The following is a 21,661-nucleotide window of genomic DNA, read 5'->3' as shown; positions in this document are numbered from 1 at the left end:
TGAAAATTATCTTGACACATTTGAGAAATGACTTGGGGAATAAGGTAATATTTCATAGGTGTAAGAGCATGGTTCTACATGCAGGATAGCCATATGCAGGACACAGGACAGCTGGTTAAGCAGTGGGTTTTGAGAACAATATATGTCATGAATATTACATGAGTAAACATAATCAAGCTGTTGTGAAAAAGGTATGGATGGATGAAAAAGACGCAGAGCCCCCAAAATGTATGGAGTAATTAATCTGTTGTACTCAGACTCAATACTGGGTCAAGTTTTGAGCATTCCACTTCAATAAAGATAGCAATAATTGGAGGGAGTTCAGGGAATGGCAATGAGGGTGGTTGGAGGGCTGAAAATGATGACTTGTAAAGAAAAAATTGAAGAACCAGAATTAGTTACCCTAGAAAGTAAAAGGCAAGAAAAGTTTTTGAGTCTGCAAAAAACCTGCAAATCAACCAAACAGAAAAAGCCAAAACCCCATAATGCAACCCACCTTGAACTTAACACAGATGAAAGGAATGATCTGATCTCTGCAGCCACTATGGATAACTTAAATTCTAGCAAGAAATTATTAGTTTAGACATCAGAAAAGAAAAATCTGATAGAAAGTTAAGATCACTTGCAATAGGTTAGGTGACAAATCTGTAAGTACATCAGAGGTCCTTTAAAGCACTGAAAACATGTCCCAAAATGATGAACAAATACACAAAGCTACAAGTGTAGCTTTGTTTCACCGGCAGTTTAGAGATGACTTGCTATGGAACCTATCAGCAGCATCTTCTGTGATTCTTTACGGAGTGTGTTACATGACTGCATATTGTTGCTGTGCCAGGTGATGCCATTTTCTCTTCCATAAATCTTGTGAAACATTATTGCATTTTGAATTAATAGTATGCATTTTTATTATTATTATTTCAGTGTGTGCAGAAGCTTACAACCCTGATGAGGAAGATGACGACGCAGAATCAAGGGTATGTAATGCTTTGAGTCAAATGTTTCTTTTTTGTCAGTTCTCTGGCATTAAATTTAGGAAGAAAAATGTAACCAGCCTTACCATTCCTTTCCAGAAGCATCCTTATTATAATATATTTTAATAATCTCTTGGGTTTTTGTGTTGAATAGTCACCCATATAGAACCTGATGTAAGTACTATTCTAAATTAGCACAGCTTTGATATATAGTCTGTTAATGAAACACTTTTGTGCAACTGTTTGCCCAGAGAGCACCTGCTCTTAAAAGTACTTATTTGGTGTCCTCATAATCTTGCAATAGTTTCCTCAGTATTCTACTACTTTTCATAAGGCAGAAAAAAAAAGGTAAATTATAAAATTGCTAAGATTTGCAGATGTACAATGAAATAACTACCTATATTTATTTCTTTTACTTATATTACCTTTTTAAGGGCATTTACTTAGCTTTTAATATGAAATAGCATAAGTATGACTTTCAGGACAAGTTTAAATGTTTATATTCTACCTAGTTTCTGGCATGTAAAACTGTCAAAAAGGTTATCCTGTAGTATCACAGCTTTGAAACCCAGTGTATCTTTTGAAGCATGAGTTCAACTTGACTGATACTCACATTAACCACACATTGGTAATTTAGTAGGTCTCTGGTCATTCAGATAGTGCCGATTCTGTTGTTTACTCAGTGAACTTGATATAAATTTAACATGGATCCTATTTCACGAAGTAGTCTTTGGGAGGTAGTCATGGAAATGGCTAAATGTAACAGTGGTGCTTTTTATAAAACATGCATGCTCCAAATATAATTAGTAGTAGAGTAATGTTTATGCAGCAGTAGTTGACATTAAAGTATCCAGAATGGCTTGCAGAAATGAACTGGATTCTACAAATGTAAAGATCTTATTATCTTAAGTACAGCAGTGCTTCATTTGCTAATCTTGTGGTGATACAGTGTTATCATTGAGTGTTTATTTAAATCTTGAAGGTTTAAAAATGAAACTGCTATGAAGCATGGCCAGAATATTGGGTAAAATGTCTAGCTGAATTAGCTCAGTCCTTCAGCTAGTGCTGCTGCATGATAACCACTTTAAAGGTTTTTCTATTATATCCCTCAGATTATTCACCCTAAAACAGATGATCAACGAAACAGACTGCAGGAGGCATGCAAGGACATCCTTCTTTTCAAGAACCTAGATCCGGTAAGAAATTCTTTGTAATGGACAAAATTTAGCAGTGCTGCTAAGAATTAATTCTCGTGACCATTTGAACAGAAGTTTACGATTTGACTTTTCTAAGCCCTTATGTATGCTTTCTTAACCATTTCATAAACTCAAAAAATGCCAGTTTTATAACAGATGTCATATATATACATATATATATATATATAGGCTCATTTGTTCTCCACCATGAATGATAGTCTTGAAGCATGTTAATATGAATGTATACATTAATATGATTGTGAAGTATTGTATTTTCTTATTTTAAATCTTCTTGCTGTACATTGACTATAAATTCATCAGTTCACTGGAATGTTTAAGTTGTTTCTACTGGTTACTTTTCATCATCCAAAAGTGTGCTGACTGTTCCATCAAAACCTAAAATTATCCCCAAAGCCTACAGTTTAGCTATAGATGTAATTGAACAACCAAGTTATGATAAGAGAAAGGCAGTAGTGAGGTGTTTACATTATTATTTCACTTGATACAGATACCATAAAACCACTACAGATAATTTTCTTCTCCACAGATAATTTCCTTTTATTGCCTATGAAAACAATTACGGGCTTTTAAGAAAGCCAAAATGCAGTGAATGAGTGATCTGGATCAGACAAAGGTGATAATGCTAGAAAGAAGCACAGGGCTGTTGAAGGAAAAAGGCGAGTGTATCAATCAAAATCTGCATACTGAGGTTGGAATGACTCAGAGCACACCAAATGCTTTCCCAAGAGAATTGATTCAGTGCTGTCAGGGGAGGGAGCATGGGGAAAAGGGAAATAATTATGCAGAATTTGAAGCATGAGAACAAAAAGGCTTAAATTTGATTCAAGAGGCAGCTAATGGAATGACCAGCCTGCAGCTCTGCTTGGAAGTCAGGTGCTGTTACAGAGAAGGCAAGTTAATTCATGCTGCAGGTTTCCAGCTTCTGCTTTTGTCTGCACAACGGCTGAGTCCTGGCCCTGCGTACCTGTTTCCAGAGAGGAACAGTGAGCCACAGACGCCCAGCTTTGCAGAACCCTGCCATTACACCTATAGGAGGGCATCAAAAGTCTCGATGTAGGTGCTGATGCATGTGCATCTTGGGACACTAGGGATCCTGACACATGATTTCCTCCCTCATGCTGTCTGTTTAATGAGTATCTAATTAGCTGCTCCATTATACTTGTTCAAGCTAAAGTCACCCCAAAATTTGTCTCTTCCATTCCCTAATTATTTTTCTACGTAATTTCAGGGATACAAAATGGTTTATGAGCATCTGCCCTGGATATGAAATTGCTTTATTGTATATTTGCCTTATTGTTGCTGTGTCCTGGCTTCTCTGGACCATCTTTACATTAGCCTGCTGATGGCATTTTGGCAGACCCCTCTTGGTGAGCCTCTGACCATTTCTCTCTTATGAGCCCTGTGACCCAATGGATCTAAATGCTATGTGTTTCCGGAGTCTGCTGTGATGTTAATTTTGAGATGCTGCTTTCCTGATTCTTGCTTTACACGGTTTCTTGGTAATATCTTCTTACAGTATCAATCATCTGGATGTGATCTGCTTTTCCTTCCAGTGAGAACTTAATCTTCTGTCTGAATAGTCACCAGCCACTTGGTCTGCAGGACAGGGATCTATTTGCTTTGTAATCTTGTGTAGACATAGAGCATTCAACTGTTCCAGGGTGGTTCAAACTCAAACAGGGGAAGTTCAGGTTAGATACAAGGAAGAACTTCTTTACTGTGAGGGGTGGTGAGGCACTGGAATAGGTTGCCCAAGGAAGTTGTGAATGCTCCATCCCTGGCAGTGTTCAAAGCCAGGTTGGGTGGAGTCTTGGGTGACGTGCGAGGTTTAGTGGTTTAGTGCGAGGTGTCCCTGCCCATGGCACTAGATGATCCTGGGATCCTTTCCAACCCAAACTATTCTACGATTCTATAACTCTTTCAAGTAGTACTGAGGGTTTACTTCCCCTGTTAGTGGACGTCTTCTCAGGACTGTGCTGCTGTCTCGATACTATATCCCCTTGATGTTTTGAACTTCTTTTTTTGATTTTGCTTCTCAATCAGTTACTTGTAATTGCTGACAGTTCCCATAGTCTGTTACAGGTGGTCAGCAGAAGACTTCTTAGCTCAGTCCTCCCCTTGTGTAGCTCTGCAAACCAATGCCTTGAAATCTGCTCCTAGTTTTTTGTTATAATAGTGTTGCTCGTAAAAGGCATTGGAAAGCTACTGAGCTCTGAAGATAGCAAGAGTATTAAAAGGTAGCCTTCTTCAGTCTGGCTTGCTCGTCCTGTGGAACCAAGATCTGTAGTTCCCCAGGGGAATTCTCCCACTCCTCCTTCTTGTTCTGCTGCTAGGCAGTGACTTGAGCTCTGCCAGTGTAGTTGCAGTAATTTAAATGTTCCTATCCCAGCTTTCTTCCTCACCTTTGCCTATCCACCCTGTAGCACAAGCGCATGTGGTGCCGGCTGCTGCAGTTTGCTGTCTGGTGTATTAGCAAAAAAAGTCCTTGATCTTGGAGAGAGATAGTATCTTCAGCTGCTAAAAGTCTGTGGAACAAAAGTCAAGCTGTGTATTGGTACCATCTCCCACTTTCTGCTATAGTTCTGTGTATGGAAAACATTATTTCAGAAGTCAGTGAGTTAAAGGGGAAGAGACAATGTAAAGTGCTTAATGGCTTTACCATGATGGCCTTTTAGCAAAGGCCATTCCTAGATAGGACACTACTCTTAAATACAGTATAACAACATGTCTTAATTGCCTTCAGTACGTGATGTTAAATAGAGTCTGCATTTTCTTAAAACTTTATCTCACCCTAACACACTGTGGTTTAATTTGAATGGAAGGATAAGATAAGGGTATCATTAAACCAGAAGCAGGATTGATGTGGTGTGCCAAGCTGCTTGCTTTACATGCATGCACAAAGCATGATACCATTTCACACTCCGGATGTTGGAGTTTACTGGCAGTAAGCTGCATGTCCTCTTTCCCCTCCAATTTCACTTTGTATAAGCCAGCAAGGAGAAAACAAGATGATGACCAGATGCCTAGGGCCATTACTGAGGATAAGCCCCAAGTCTCTTACTGGAATTTGTCTTTGTTCAGCCTAACAACTGTTTCATCACTGGGAGGAGTAGCAGCAGCAGCATCTCATCTAGTGGCCAACACAGCCTTCTACTCTTCCTTTTTACAATGCAGTTTAGAGAAGTTATGCTTTTGGTTTTGTCTTTTAAGAGGAAACTTATGCTGGGACTGATTAACAACAGGCTATTTGGTTTGGCTGTTATGACCAGCAGTTAAAAAAACTGATGAATCTATTATCAGAATAACAGGGTGGCTCAAGGGACCGGTAGCATCAAAGCTGTGTCAGACCCTTGCACTTAAAGTTTGAATCCTTATTTCCTGCAAAAATTCAGAAGCAGTATAAGATCATCTGTTCTTTTTCAGGGAAATGTTATTTTGGAGACCTTTCCCCTGCTAATGCGTTACAGAATGTTTCAGATAGGTCTTGAACCTTTGTTTAAAAGGTAATAAATTATACATATTCTTCACAAATATGCAAGAGCAATTTCTGGGCATATTGCCACTCATGCATCTGGAGAATTATTATAAAAGTGAACAAATGTTGATTAATCAATTCTAGCTGATTAACTGGAAGATGAAAGAAAGCATAATGCAAATGTATTTTATGAATAGTGGACTCATACTCAAGGCCAAAGCATTCCTTGAAAAGTGCTGCTAACCGAAGATTCTATAATGCTCTTATGTTCTTGAAAATACTGGTCAAGAATTAGGACTACAGGTGTTGGAGCAATAAATGGAAATACATGGATAGATCTATATATGAGTTAGCCCAGAATGCCTGAACAAATACTCTGCCCTCTTCAGTGGCACAAAGCTCTTTGCAAACTAATGGATTCCCAAAAAAATAGATCTGCACATAACCCTCTGTTTTTCCCTAAGGCAAAATGGATACTTACATCAGATCTGTCAGACGGGGATTCTCTCCACTTTGCCTGTTGTACCAAAAAGAGTGTGACAGCAGGAGTAGGCACTGAGCCACATGCACACTTCGCCACACACAGGTCACGTTACTGGGCTGTCCCCATGGGGTTGCTGTGACTGGCTGCTGCCCTTCCTGCCCGAGTTGGCTCTGCCCTTGTCACGCTGAGATGGGTGTTCTCAGCTCTCCCTGTCTGAACGCACAGGGCTCACGCCTCTGCCTGGCATATGATGGGTGCCTGTGTTTTGGCCCACATTCGGATAAGATGAGGGAGGTTCTGCGCAGCCCTCATAAAAGGGGAGATCTGGAAGCAAGTTTGTCAGAACAATTTATTCTTCATCTCATTCTTCATCTTTGTGTAAGGTGCCATTAGGATCAAAGTGACAAAATAAAAGTCTTGGGCTTCATCATTCAGAACAAATGTGTGGACTGTGGATTAGTCATGCCCGCAGTAGCATTTATATATATATTTATCACTGCTTAGGGACATGGTTTAGTGGTGGACTTGGCCATACTAGGTTAATGATTGGACTCAATGATCTTAAGGGTCTTTTTCAACCTGAATGATTCAATGATTCTATAATAAGTTATTGAAGACGTTCTGCAAAAGGACTGCCCAGTTTATGGCGCCTTCATCTTTGGCTGAAGAATTCTAGAAACTTGTTGCAACTCTGAATTATTTCTGCTCTTTTTTAGCCAAGTGGCAGAAAGAATCAGCCAACTTGCTCAGAGGGCTTAGTTACAAAATACAAGAAGTGTCACTGAGCCAGACTGATGGGCATGTGCATGATACTGGAGAGGCAGAACACTAATGTAACATAGAACTGTGTGAAGGAAGGTTAAGGTATATTCTCAAGGAAAATATTATTGCTTGAAAATATTGATTATACATTGAAATACAAATAAGATTATTTGATATGAAGAATTAAATGCCTTTTGATTAGTTTACAAGTGGATATTACACAAGAGATCTAAACATTTGAATTGGATCAATGGTGCTGCTGACATTCATATCAGAGTTTCAGGGGAGCATATGTACATGTTTTTTTCCTAAAAAGCAAATGCAGAGACCTGTAGACATGAATTCTGTGATTTACTTTTCCTCTCCAAGGTCCGGACTTGTTGGTTAAGAACTCCTTTTCTTCCCATGGCGTCCTTCCCTATGTTTTGTGACCTGTTTCTGTCGCACCTTTTTTTCTTTTTCCCCTATTTCATACTCTAGTATTCATTACTGTCTTAATATCATAATGAGCATTAATTGAGTGGTTTATGAACTCAGGGGCAATAGAAGAACTGTGAATTCACAGACTAAATAATACCTATCTTTGTGACTAAGAATACCTACCTGCTAACTGGTTTGTTTTTACTAGTTATCAGTCATAGTCACATGCCCTTCATATTAAATGTTTCCTTATTCCTCAGTATTTTGAAGACTTTAATTACAGGGAAAATGTCATCTGATTGACTAGAAATACAGATTTTGTTTGTCTGGAAATTAAGAAGGATGCCCAAAGGCAGAGTTTGACTGACTTCAGTAGATTATTTTGACATTTTCCATTCTTGTCACCTTTATTCAGTTCAGTAATTGGTAACAGCAAACTAGATCAGAGGACGTTCTCTGTCCCTGAGGCCATGCAGTGCAGTATGACATACATACATAAATAAAACTAAACTCCCTTGCACCCTCCTCTCCTCCTAACCCCACCAAACCAAGCAATTAACCACGGTGGTTTTACTTTTTCTGGGAGGAAGCCCTGGCTCAGGCATTCCTCCAAGCCATGAGAAGGGCTTGTCAGGAGGAGTGATAGTTGGCAAAGCCAAAACTCTACCAGCTGTGCTGACAGTTGCACCAATAGCAAACCAGCCCAGACTATATCATGTCAGTGCTTGAGACCATCCCACGGTCCTGTTCAGTTTGTACTTCTAATTGTAGTCTCTGATTCTGACTGATCTAAATACACAGTAGAACTTTACTAGCACAGTTTATTTAAATTGGTATAAAACTAGGGTAGATACCATCTTGGTCTAAGTAAGAGAGGAAAGAAAACTGTATCATCCCTGCTTTAGCTGATACAAAAGGGTATTATATCGTGCTGGCTGATACTGATAAGGGAGCTAATCCTCCTTTGCACTCTGGCTTCCCAGCAGTTACATCCACACTTGAAAGAGAGGCTGATTGAGACAATAATGATGGCTGTAACTATGTCATGTTTATTCATTTCTCTAGCAAACTATTTTGTGAAATCACGCTCTGTCATTAAAGTCTAATTGGTAGCAAGACTTTCTGAGAGAAATGCAGTAACTACACTTCAAATAAAGGATATGTATTTATTAAAAAGAAAATCTTGATATAGATGGCTTTAGTTTGTATTGTGAATGTGTCTTTCAGAAAATCTGATTTCCCATTCGGCCTCCTCTCTTTTCTCTGTCACAAAGGATGGTGATCAAAGCATGCTTTCATGACAACAATCAAAGGTTTCCTTTTCTCAAAAATGTTCTTTTATTGAAGTATTTACATACTTTGCAGTTTAGAATTGAAAAAAAAAATGATCATTGAGTATAGTAATCAGAGTATGTAAATAAACATGATAAAAAGAATAAAATTTCAAATAATTTAAACTTTAGTTTTGGTTCTTGATGTTTGTGAAGTGCATTATCCTTAAGAAAAATAGATGCTTTATTATATTTGAAAAAAATGTATTAAGATAACTAAAGTTTAGCAGAAGCCATAACAATTGCACAACACACGTTTAATACTTCAGATCTATAAATCTTATTTCTGTGAAAACGTTTATCATATTTTAAATAGCATTCTTTAGAATATTGAGTGTCAGATTGCCATGACATTACACATAGCCAATTTACAAACAATATAAAAAAACCCCCTCGTCTGTTTTATGTTATATGTATTTTTTCAAGCTAGAACTGCTTTAAGGAGGAAAAGCTTTCAGACTGCACCATTTTACAAAATATCAGAATTATTTCTATGTATGATAACAGATCTTCTTTTTAATTCTAAAATTACCCATCTTTATCCTTTCAAAGTAACTATGAAGGGTGCCAGTAAATTGAGTCTCAGTCTGGCAGAGAATCAAGAGGACTCATGTAGAGCAAGCTGGGCAAGAAAATTTTGTAATTCTTATGGTAAAAGCAAAAAACACGTGTCAGGTTTGGTTATTACAGTCTGCTCTATCTTAATTTTATGTAGAAAGCTTTGGGAAACGGACTGATTGTTTTTACATTAGCTGCAATTTACTGAGAAAGTTAAGATCCGTATGCTACTTCAGCAGATAATAGACAGCTCTCAAATGTATTAAATATCTTCAAGTGTTTAAAAGATTTTTTTTTTTTTAAAGGGAATTACATTTGTGAATTATACTCTGTTGTCTAAAAGAGTCATGGATTTACCTATCAGAGAAGTTGTGGTTTGGTGAGCTTGATTTGCAGTTAAGTGATTGAAAATGTTTTAACCTGAAATTGAGATGAAGCATAATGAATGAAGATTACAACTATACGTATTATTCCTTCAATACAGCAAATAGCCATCTTGTTAGTTCAATCTTTTTTTCCAAGATGCCTTGGGAATATTTTAATTTCCAAGGATCAGGGACCATATGGTACATTTTTCTTGCACTGCTTGCATTTAGAGGATAACATATACCCTCTAACCTCCCTTAAAATGTAGAGCATTCTGCATGTTACGACTTGTTTTCAAATGGCAGCCAAGGGCTGTTGGTTGAGGAGCCACTTTGCCAGTTCAGATGTAAAGCAAGGGAAAGAAAATGTGCTGCTTCAAATGCTTTAGACAACTAACTGTCATTTAGTCCATTTTGCAGATTCTGTAGGAGTTCCTTTTAGTTTCCATAGGGATAGTGAAGTAATATTACCTATTAATTTAAGCATGAAAGTTTTTAAAAGGCAACTCCAGTACCTACTTTGCAATCTCTCCCAATGACGCACACACAGACTTTTCTCTGAAATAGAATATAACCCATTCACTGGTAGTAAAATGATTCTTGTTTTTGCAAATACATGACCTTTCTATACTAAAAAAGGTACTAAATAGAGGCATAGTTAAATGATTCGTTGCTGGTCTGGGTAGGCTGTGTAATGTCTTACTGTATTTTACATGATGCTGAGGATGGATGCTGTCATTCTGTTGTTCTTTGTGCCCACATACAACGAAATCTGTGAAGTAAAATTGTATTTAGCTTTCATTTTTAAAAAAGGCTTGGATAACATGGTACTGCTTATATTCTGAAAAGCTTTGAGTGACTGAAGAACCTCAACAGAATAATGGTGGAATTAATTGAGCCTAAGTTTATCTATCTGTCTAAAAATTAAGATAAACTAATTAAATTAAGATAAACTCACAGTTAGATAGATCTGTCAGTTACAGTAGATTTCTCTATCATCAGAGGAACGAAAGTGGAATCTCTAGAGAATGATTCCGAGCTATCTAGTATGGATATCTCTGTCCAACGACTGCAGAAGGACTCTAGAGGACTGGCTTAGGCCGGTGGTCTTTGAAAAGTTAAGTGCCATCCATCTTTCAGTACCTGGAAATGCTAGAACCGAACCATTGTAAAGTAGAGATCTAAATCACAGGCTTTTCTTTACAATGTCTTTCACTAGAACTTGCTTGGTCCTATATGATATATACTTAGAAAGCTCCAAAAAGTAGAGGATAGTTTTTTGTTTATTGCCAGAATTTTAGGCATATTGCTGAATAAACTGAATATAAAATTTAAATTGTTATCCTTTTAGGATTCATATAACCCTAATAATAATTCATATAACCCACAGTGAGCTGTGTTTTGAGTTCTTTTAGATGTGAGCAGTTAAGTTTTAGCAGATTTACACCAAACAAGACAAATTATGTAATTAGTGATTTGTTTTTGTTATTAGACAGTCATAATTCAAATGATGACATTTTGTTGGTCTGTTAACATTTGTCTCTAAACATTTGTATTCCATTCAAATTAACAAAGTAATTTAAAGCCATGTGCATAAAATCATACTTCCCTATAAGCCCATCATTTACTTACTCAACCAAAGCACTGCAGAGCTTTATGGTTACATTTATCCCACCATTGTGCAGGCATTGTATAATTTAGATTTTCAAAATATTTTACAATAATTTTAAAAATCTAAATTCTGTTCAATAGTTCTAAAGACAAGAACAGGTAAGTGTGTTGCTTGCAATAGGGGATATAGTTTTTTCTTTTAACTGTGTATGTTAAACAATTGTGAAGGGTGAGATTCTGTCCTTGGATGCTCATGAACTAACTATATTGCAGACAAGACCTATGTTATCATTGGCAGGGACAGGAAGGGAAGCTGGGCTCTGGAAGAGGAGAAAGCTAACACTGAATACTAATTAAAACTCTCTTTCCAATTGATCCACGCATTTCTGTAGCATGAATGTTTTCCATGTGTGAACATTTTTTATCTGCATATTGGGAGGCTGGTCAATTAGTTAATTTGAAGATTAAAATTTTAAAAGCAGATGCTAATTTCTTGTCTTTACCTGTGTTCTTTTAAATAGGAACAGATGTCTCAGGTGTTAGATGCGATGTTTGAAAAGCTGGTTGAAGGAGGGGAACATGTCATTGATCAAGGGGACGATGGTGACAACTTCTACGTCATCGATAGGTGAATCGCTGTGTCTTATTATAGCACAAAGTATTATGCAAAAGTCCACTGAGAAAGATCTGTTTCTGTACTTGTGTTTGACTTTTATGTATGTTTGTGTGGGAGAAAAGCACACACGTGAACCAGTGCAGCTCTCTAAGCTACAGAGAGCAGGTTTTGAAAGGAAACAGAAGTTTCATATGGAAATATGTCCCTGACGTCTTCCCAAAGGGTGGTTTCATTTTATTTACATTTTATTTACCTTTATTTACATGGAAAGATATATAATGCAAAACACAATGGTAAAAGTTTTACAGCTCAGTATCTGAAATGTTACTGCATTTCAATAATATATCCAAAAAGTAGTGTTTACATGAATGTTATTAGACCTCCAGTAGCCAAGTCATTACACTTCATTTGGAAATCTGTATCAGAAAAAGCAGGTAACTAAGTAAAATCCTACCTATTGATTATTGCTGAATCCAGTGGGTTAGGAAGAGTGTTTACTTTGGAATCCTTCACTAGTCTGTTGGCACAGGCTCGCCAGGCTGTCCCCAAACACTTTTTCTTATTTCTACCTTTACTTTTAGGCTGACACAGTGATTTCTGAGAGAGTTTGAAATTATTATTATGCTAGAACTCTAAAGAAATGCAAAAGTTTTTGGTCAGTGTAGATCAGAATAGCCAACTGGCCAAAAGAAGTGATTATCCCGCTGTATTTAACATTGGTGCAGCTTTGCTTTGTGTACTCTGTGCAGTTCTGGGCTTCACAGTTTGAGAATGATGTTAAGTTACTCATATGTGTCCAAAGGAGGGCAACAAAGCTTGTGAAAGGGCTGGAAGGCATGTCCCATGAGGAGCAGCTGAGGACTTTTGTCTTCCTTTAGTTCAGAGAAAAGGAAGCTGAGGGGTAACCTCAATGCTCTCTACAGCTTCCTGATGAGGTGGAGAGGGAGGTGCTGAGCTCTTCTCCCTGGTATCCAGTGATAGGATGCATGGGAATGGTTCAAAGCTGCACAAGGGGAGGTTCAGTTTGGACATCAGGAAGATTTCTTTACTGAAAGTGTGGCCAAACACAGGAACAGGCTTCCTAGATAGGTGGTCGATGCCCTAAGCCTGTCAGTGTTTAAGAGGCATTTGGACAGTGCCCTTAATAACATTTAACTTTTGTTCAACCCTGAAGAGGTCAGGCAGTTGGACTAGACGATCATCATAGATCCCTTCCCACTGAAATACTCAATCAGAACATCATAGAAGTGTGTCAGGATTCTTTGCTTAAGAGTCTGTGTTTTTCAGCTTCATGAGGTTACAGTTTGTCTTCTCTTATCCAAAAAGCTGAAGGGACTTCACAGTGTTCTGTCAGCCTTGCAGTTTGTAGATGCAGTGAATCACCTCTAAGTCCCTTATCAGTGACATCATTGTACAGATTTTTGCACTGCATTCATATGATTTATCAACATGTACCATACAAATACTCAGTGCTGAACAAAATGATAAGTCAGCATTAACGGGGATGGCTATGTCATGTTTTACAGGGTACCAGATTTTACTGCATTCCCAAAGCAAAAAAAAAGTTTCTAGTGCTGGGTAGAAATAATCCAAAATATGTTGGATAAATACATGTCTTTATTTCATAATCTTAAACAGCTTTTCATATCCATTCCTTCTGTTTCCTGCATCTCCTCTATTTGTTACATTATAAATTACTACTTCAAAATATTTTGAATGTCAAAAGACTTATATTATTATTTCAGTGACCATGCCATAGCAATTTGCACAAAGACTTGTTACATTTGCATTTAGTGTGCTTAAATTTAAATTAAGAGACAGATACTAAGTTAGATCTTAATTTTTAGTAAGTTCCAGCAATCGATAGATAAGTCTATCTTTAAACTGAGTTAATGTAAAAACTAGTAACCCTATCCTTTCCCTTTAAAAAGGAACTACTTTTATTATTTATGGAAGTGATTGACATGTCTCTGCAAGGTATTTAATATCATTTAAACAAGTGAGTGTATATTTCAAACACTTTATCTTTTGAATTCATGGTACAAAAAAAACATAGTGAGAGGCTGCTTAGCAAAGACCAGACTGAATTCTACTCACTGTATTTATATATTTTATTAACAGAGGTACATATGATATTTATGTAAAATGCGATGGTGTTGGGAGGTGTATTGGAACCTATGATAATCGAGGAAGTTTTGGTGAGTTGGCCTTAATGTACAATACACCCAGAGCAGCTACAATTATAGCTACCTCTCCTGGTGCCATCTGGGGTTTGGTAAGTGAAATACTTATTTAAAATGTTTTCTGTAAATTGCACTGGTCTGTTGTATCAGCATAGAAAGAATTACTGTTTCAGAAAGTTTAATTTTGAAAATTCTGAGAACTCCCAACACAATATTGTCTTTTTGCAGAATCGGCAGAAGCAAACCCAAGGCTTAAGAAAACAGAGTTGAAAAAAATAATAGTTTGTGTTATTCTGTTTTAATGATGATTTCCCAAATTGCAAACCACTTGAAAATTGCCTAGACAAACATATAAAATGTTTTCTCATATCTTGATGGGAAATGCCTTTGGTTCCAGAGTACAATTCAAATACGAGGTTATTTATCAGTGTTACACTGTCTGGATCTTTGACAACAGTAACAGAATTTACCAGAAGAGTGAAACTGGGGTAGCCATCTTCTTCAAAATGTGCATATCAATGTAATGATGGATCCCAATATAACATTTTTCTGTTGAAGCAAAGCATGTGGGTTTTCACCACTTTAATCCACATGAGTTTTGGGATCGTGGCAGGGTTTAGGACACTGTAAGAAAGGCTTTAAACTGTGTTGGGTTCTATTGGCCAGCAAGTCCCACCTGTAGCAGTGAAGGTTTGCAAACCATTTCACCTCTTTCTGTGGCCAGGACAGAGTCTTATGAAATTAAGAGAAGAAAACAGCATACATGTATTTTTTCCATGTCTGCTTCACTGGGATTGCCAAATACTAAGGAATGTCCAGTTGGCTGCTTAGGGCAGCAATGAATCTTGTTCTGAAACAGCAGAAAGTGGACTGTGACCTAAGACCCAGTGTATTTTGGTTTTGTTTGTATAAGAATATAAAAATCTCTTGGAGTATGTATCAATATGTGTGGGACCTCAGGGTAATGAATAAGCTTTGTAATTGAAATATTTAAATATTGAGGCTTTCTTAAATGTCTTAAATTACCCACTCAACCTCTTTGAAGGTAAACTCTCTACCCTCTGTATGTAAACTGTATGTATTCTCTGCCAAAGGGCAGAGCTTTTCTCAATGTGAATCAGATCAGGAGCTTAACTTTAGGAGCTCTTGATTGACCTCTAGAGGAATCTTTCTCAACTGACTTGTTAGGGAGACTAGCCAGCTAGTTTGATGGCTACACTGACTAAAATTGGGTGATTTGAACATATTCGTCCGTTTCTAAAGTATTTTCTACCATGCATGTATTTTCTGTTAATAAACTCTCCTTTCCTCTTTATGTTTACAGGACAGGGTAACGTTCCGAAGAATCATTGTAAAAAATAATGCCAAAAAGAGAAGAATGTATGAAAATTTTATTCAGTCATTGCCATTTCTTAAATCTTTAGAAGTAAGATTTCTGTTGTGTTATTTTAACGGTTGTATCAGAGGTACCTGATAAGATTCTGCTTTTGCAAAATTTGAATTTGGAATTCAGTTTTTCTCCACAATAAAATTTTGAATGCGTTTGTTTTGGCGAGATACCATATTTCTGATGTTTCTAATTTTTCAGGATAAAGAGCTATTGTTAATATTGTATTTTAAAAAATGTATATATATATTTTTACCTTTACCTTCTTTTTCTTCAGCTTAATTTTACTAGATATTGGCCAATAAAATTACACAATGACTTAGGGAATTACAAAATATTTTCATTTAACAGCTATATTTTTACCTGCATGCTTTTCTGAAAACAATTTTTGAAGACTTGCTATATATAGACTTCTTACAAAAATAGAAGCTCTATCAAAACATCTAGCTGTTAAGACTATAATATACCCTCTGTATCACTGTTCAGCAGTTCATCCTTTTTTAATGATTATCAAACCAGGAAAATAAAGATACATTATTCTGTGCAAAGATTCATGAAAAGAAAGGGCTTTCTAAGTATAATACTGTAATGTTAACCAAGTACATTTTCTGTTTTGAAATGAAGGTATCTGAGCGTTTAAAAGTGGTTGATGTGATTGGCACCAAAGTGTACAAAGATGGAGAACAAATCATTGCTCAGGTACAGTTTAGTTTTAGTTTTTCTATTCCAATAGGTAACAATTAACACATTATCTATAGACAATACATACTTTTAAACTATGTTTTATTTTTTCAGCCAAAACAAAATCAAAATAATCTTGTATCTAAGAGAGGAAATTCCAACTATATAGAAGAATGATTGCTTCCAATAGAACCATAGAATTTTTTAGGTTGGAAAAGACCTTTTGAGATCATTGAGTCCAACCATTAACCCACCACTGCCAAGTCCACCACTAAACCATGCCCCCAGTAGAAGCACTGAAGACTTACCTTGTTCTGTTCTTAAGATATGATAATCTTTTGAAGGAGAATGCAGAAGTGAACTCTTCTGGGTGGGCAACTGGGATTGTCTTGCCCCAAAATAATTATTGGGTATCAGATAGCCTTTGGAGGATTACGATAGTGGAAGCTCTGGAAGGGAAATAGTTTGGAAGGGATACAAAGGTGGGGAAACAAAAGTAAGGATCCAAAAATCTTCCATAACATTGTTTTTGTCCATTGTTTTTTTTTTTCTATATGGCACAATCAGCTATGTCTTCTCATGAAAAGGCTTTGCTGTCAATTCTGTTAAGATGTCTTGGTTATTATGTGCCTAGAGTGTGGCTTTCATATTAAAAGTTCTTTCTTTTGCAACAGGTATCAAAGCATCAAAAAGATGAGCTTCAAGGCATGTGGCTGCAATTATTTAAATGTTAGCATGAAACTAAAAAAGAAATTTCACATTTCCTTTACTCAGTTTATTTTTTTTCTTCTACAGGGTGACTTGGCTGATTCCTTCTTCATTGTGGAATCTGGAGAAGTAAGGATTATAATGTCAAGGAAGGTAAACATCCCTAAACCACAAAATTTCTTGAATCTTGATGTATTCCGAGTGTGAAACAGTAATGCCACCATTGGTACTGATTTTTCTTACGCAGTCCTGAGTTCAGCAAATGTGTCTCATTCTCTATCTTCCTTTCTCTTTTCTTACCTGATATTTCAGGATAAACAAGATGTAGAAGAGAATGGAGCAGTTGAAATAGCTCGATGCTCAAGAGGACAGTATTTTGGAGAACTTGCTCTCGTAACTAACAAACCACGAGCCGCCTCTGCATTTGCTCTTGGCACTGTCAAATGTTTAGGTATTGTTCAATAATATTTTATATCTATGAAATCTATATAGATATTTTGTATCTATGAAATGATACATAATCTACCTGGTTGTTTTTATTGTGAACTCTTTCTCCAGAATATAAGATTTAATTACCTTTACCCAAATAAGACTGTTTATCATTTATTACTGTGCATTCCTATTTACATATTTAATCTGCAAAAGTTATTTTTTAATGATAACTGGTATTAAACACAAATTCTCCAACATTTCTCTGATTGCATGGAAGTAAAAATTGTTTCTGGACAGTATTGCTGCAAACCATTTATAGTTATTAGATAAATGTCTAATACCCTGCAGAAAGGTAAATTATTTCTTTTCTCTGTAGACTGACTCTCATCCAAGAAATAACTGTGGTAAAAATCCTGTCCTGTTTTATTACCATGACTTAAGCTTTAGCAAATTCTTTGTCTTCATAAGCTGTTAATTTAATCATATTGTAGTCTCAGGCATAGGGAAGGCAATGACCAAAGATAGATATGCTCATAGGTAACCCTTCACATCCATTGCTTTTTATGGTCTGATGTTTACCTCCTAAATATTTGTATCTAATTATGGGAAAAATGTCAACTGCAAAGACAGATTTGGCATTCTTGAATGACTTTACCAAGCCACTAACCAGAAGTTTCTCACTTATAGAGGTATTATTATCTCCAAACACACAGAGGTGATCAGACAATAAAGATCAAAGAGGATAGAGGGGGAAGACTAAGAGGCAGTGGTGTAGAGTGTCATTACTCAGTATGAGTGAGGCACAAAGATCTCTGGCACTTCCCAAATAGCAGAGAACTTGAACTCTTTTCAGGAGCCTAGAGACTACAAGCCACCAGGTTGGAAGCTGGTTCATGTATGATGTTTCCTCCCTGGTTTATTGGTTCCCTAGAACTATAATGGATAACAGTATGTGGTCGGGTAAAAAAATGTTCTGGTCAGCTACGCACTGACATTACATATGAATTACTGTTTCCAACTTTTTGTATGTTTGCTGGGAAATCAGTATCCATTACAGTTTCCACTGTGGGTGGAAGCAAGTAAAAATAGCAAGGAAATATGCCAAGTTAGCCCCCAAATACAGCCAACAAAATCAGCAAAAGATGTATTTTCTGTAAATCTCACGGGTCTTAAAACTGTATTCTTGGGAGAAATCCAGGCCCCTCCAGACTTCTTCAGCAGCTCTTGGGTGACATAAATCTTAATACATTAATATTTTCAAAATAAGAAACACAGCAAATTCTATGTTTATTTATGAAGTTTCAAGGCAGCAATGTGTTGGTTGGTCTTGGGTTTGCTACGGTAAGTGGTTCTCTTCTGTGCAAATAAAGTATATACCTCAGCAGTATCTGTCCTTTCATTTAAAGTCTTACATTGGAATGTCATAAACACCAAAATTAGTGTCTGCAACTGACAAGCACGTATATTTTTTCTCTTTCTCTCCCCTTCTATATTAGTTATGGATGTGCAGGCATTTGAAAGGCTTTTGGGACCTTGTATGGAAATTCTGAAAAGAAACATTGCAAACTACGAAGAGCAGCTAGTTGCTCTCTTTGGAACAAACATGGACATTGCCGATACCAGTGCATGAACTAAACATTGCAGCAACAAGATCTGTTATGAGAATATAGCACAGTAGTGGTTAGTCCACTGAGAAATTGTCTTTCTTCCTATAGATGCCAAGCATTTTCTGTGATTTTAAGAATGGGTTTGGGGGTATTTTTTTGACTTCTTACAGTGGAAATACTAGTAAACAGAATAGGAATTTAATAAATCGTGGACTTGATTTTTTAAAAGTGCTCAGCATTGATGGTTCCATCTGACATTAAAAGGACCTGTTGTAACTGAGCACCTTTGAAAATCAAGTCCTTTAACACAGCATTTCCTTAGAGTAGATATCAAAAAATAAAAATAACCCCACATGCAATGAACTTGTTAAACCATCTTCTGTTCTTCAAAAAGGTTACAACTTTTCTGGGAAGACTGTTAGTTTGAATGTGATATGTTGAAAGTATTAGTGCACACAAAGTGTTTATATGTATTAATACAGAAGATATACAGTAGATATTACTTTCTGACTATTACAGTTGTCATGATTTTATGTTGCATTTATCACAGATGTAGTGAATCACAAGACTAATCGTAAGATAAAGCATGACAATGCATTCCGTGTAACGCTCATGACCCAAATCTGATTTTTAACATTTTGTAATTTGTTTTAAAGTCCTCTTTGTTTAATATGTCACGTTTCAGCACGACATTGTAATATCTTATGCAATTTAGAGGACTTGTATATTTTTGCAATAAACTGCATTTTTTTTATTAGTTACATGTATTCTGTACATGAGTGAGGACAGCTGACAAATTAACCTTCATGCTTTGAAAGCAAAGGCATAGGTCGTTGTCATGTTCTACCCAATCATATATAACCCTATGCTGTTTTTCTTCTCCCTTGTTTTATATTTATGCATTTTGTCTTCGCTATCCATGCTTGTTCTCCAGATTTTTTTAGATCTCACCTTTTTTATCTGTTAAATCTTTTACCTATTTCAAATGAAATGATCTCTGTATGTCTCTCTTCTTGCAGTCTAATCTTAGCTATCAAAGACCAGATTCAATTACTGAAGTGATTGATATCGAAAGCCATGCTAAGCTAAGCTTGTCCTTGAAAAATCCTCATCAGGAACTACAAAAATATTTTTTATTTGAAGGATCAATACTTCAAAAGTTTGCACAAGTCTGTAAAATATGTCATCGTTAAAGCTAATATGTCCTGTTTTCAGAAACCTGTAGGTCATCATAAAATATCTTTTTAGCCATAATAGCATGGGATACCTTCTGAGACTGAGGAGAGAGAATATCATCTTAATTCTGAGCACAGGGCTCATTGCTTACAAGGGTCTGTGACTGGAAATTTCAGGCACAGTCCAGTTTTAATATTGCTTACTGACCTGTCTGTTGATGTTCATGGAAAGCTAGTGCACATAATGGCGACTGGCAGTAGTTCTGCCAAAATGATACTACAAGAATTGTAGGAAGGCTGCTTCTGCCCTGTTTCAAACACCTGAATTGTTAACATCTTTCCTTCTTAGATAATGACTTTTCTAATGCCATATATTTGTGTATGTCGATGTAATTATTATCCTATAGTTAGTGATATGTTCTGACAATTTATATAATCATACCTGTATATGAAATTATGATTATATAATAACAATATATAATTTATATCATACAGTATGGTATAAATTATAAGTCAGATTCCTAAAAAATGCCATTTGAGCAAAATTTGCAAATGTAATTTTTTTTTTTACCTAGAAACCTGGTATGAATAATTGCACATATGATAAATTGCCTTTGTACTTTTGATTTAAGGAAAAAAGAGAAGCCTGTTATACTAGAAGGAAATATCAGGTAACCAAAATCTACACTTTTGTCATTCTGTATGCTTAATCTCTAAAAGCTACCTACATTTTGCACTAGCTTGATGTGATTAAGAAAAATGCTAGGAATTACTTGTATGGCAGCAAACTACAATCAAGGCCATAAATGCCAGTCATCATATTTTCAATATTGTTGGTTATATTTAAAGTTTCCTTACAATAAACAACACTTTTATATAAAAAAAATCTCTGTTTATTGATATTGTTGTGTTCTAATTCCATTATCATAAAGTTACAAGTGACCTATTTATATTAATGTCTTAAAACATTCGTAATTCTTAACTGGAACTCTTTCATGTTGATTTTCATGAATAGATGCGATGTGAATGCTCTGCTCAGAACAGATGACATGGTGGGGTGGTAATCCCCATAGCTACTTTGTATTTGATGATTTGCTTGGAGTTTTTATCTGGGGAAAAGCTGTGGAATGACGAATTTAAGATAATCAGAGACTTCGGATTTTCTGAGTCCCAAAGTACAACTTCATGTTGCAGCAGTTTTATTGTGGTGTTCTTGGGGACTGGATGTTTTCTGTAATTTTCTTTGTCGGTGAATTCGGGGCAGTTTAATCAACTGAAATAAACTGTTGCTTTGTAAGTTTCATCCAAATCATTATATCCTCTACCAGTCAGCACATGGGATTTCTCCTGCATGTATTCATATGTACACTTTAAACATGCCAGGCTTCATGTGATAAACATGGTGAGTGTTCATCTTAAGAAGGAAATCATACCAAGTCAGTGATTTTTAATGACCTTTCAAAAAACTGTAGGTAGATCTAATAACTTTAAACAATACCATATCATGTTTAAGACTATCTTGTGTCCACACTTAGATTAACTGATGCTTCTGTTATTAAAGATTTTTATCATCTTTCTTTGTAGTCAGGTCACTAGAGGACCGGGGCTTTTGCAGTTGCTTGGCACATACATTGTTTCTTTCCTCTCTCCCCAACCTCACTAGTGATGTGTAATTCTC

At 36.3% G+C, this 21,661-nt stretch overlaps 1 protein-coding gene across 1 annotated transcript; it reads left to right on the top strand.

The window, feature by feature from the left end:
- The first annotated feature begins 328 nt into the window (after window positions 1–328).
- LOC104413062 (cAMP-dependent protein kinase type II-beta regulatory subunit-like) lies at window positions 329–18,962 on the top strand. Its single transcript, XM_010023967.1, has 10 exons — window positions 329–410; window positions 895–974; window positions 2,084–2,167; window positions 11,716–11,822; window positions 13,932–14,085; window positions 15,318–15,419; window positions 16,005–16,079; window positions 16,857–16,922; window positions 17,082–17,220; window positions 18,698–18,962. Exons 1-10 carry the CDS (start codon window positions 329–331, stop codon window positions 18,829–18,831), a joined length of 1,023 nt encoding a protein of 340 aa, XP_010022269.1. The 3' UTR covers window positions 18,832–18,962.
- Window positions 18,963–21,661: the final 2,699 nt, after the last annotated feature.

This window comes from Nestor notabilis, unplaced genomic scaffold (genome assembly GCF_000696875.1).
Source record: "Nestor notabilis isolate BGI_N333 unplaced genomic scaffold, ASM69687v1 scaffold8931, whole genome shotgun sequence".
Taxonomy (NCBI): domain Eukaryota; kingdom Metazoa; phylum Chordata; class Aves; order Psittaciformes; family Psittacidae; genus Nestor; species Nestor notabilis.
Note: the sequence above shows the minus strand (reverse complement) of the source record. Positions and strands in the feature narration are given on the sequence as shown.

Coding starts and splice junctions, on each gene's coding strand:
- LOC104413062 (XM_010023967.1), top strand. CDS start 329: ATGGCAATGAGGGTGGTTGGAGGGCTGAAAATGATGACTTGTAAAGAA. Junction 15,420..16,004: donor CATTTCTTAAATCTTTAGAA/GTAAGATTTCTG, acceptor TTTGAAATGAAG/GTATCTGAGCGTTTAAAAGT. Junction 17,221..18,697: donor TGGCACTGTCAAATGTTTAG/GTATTGTTCAAT, acceptor CTTCTATATTAG/TTATGGATGTGCAGGCATTT.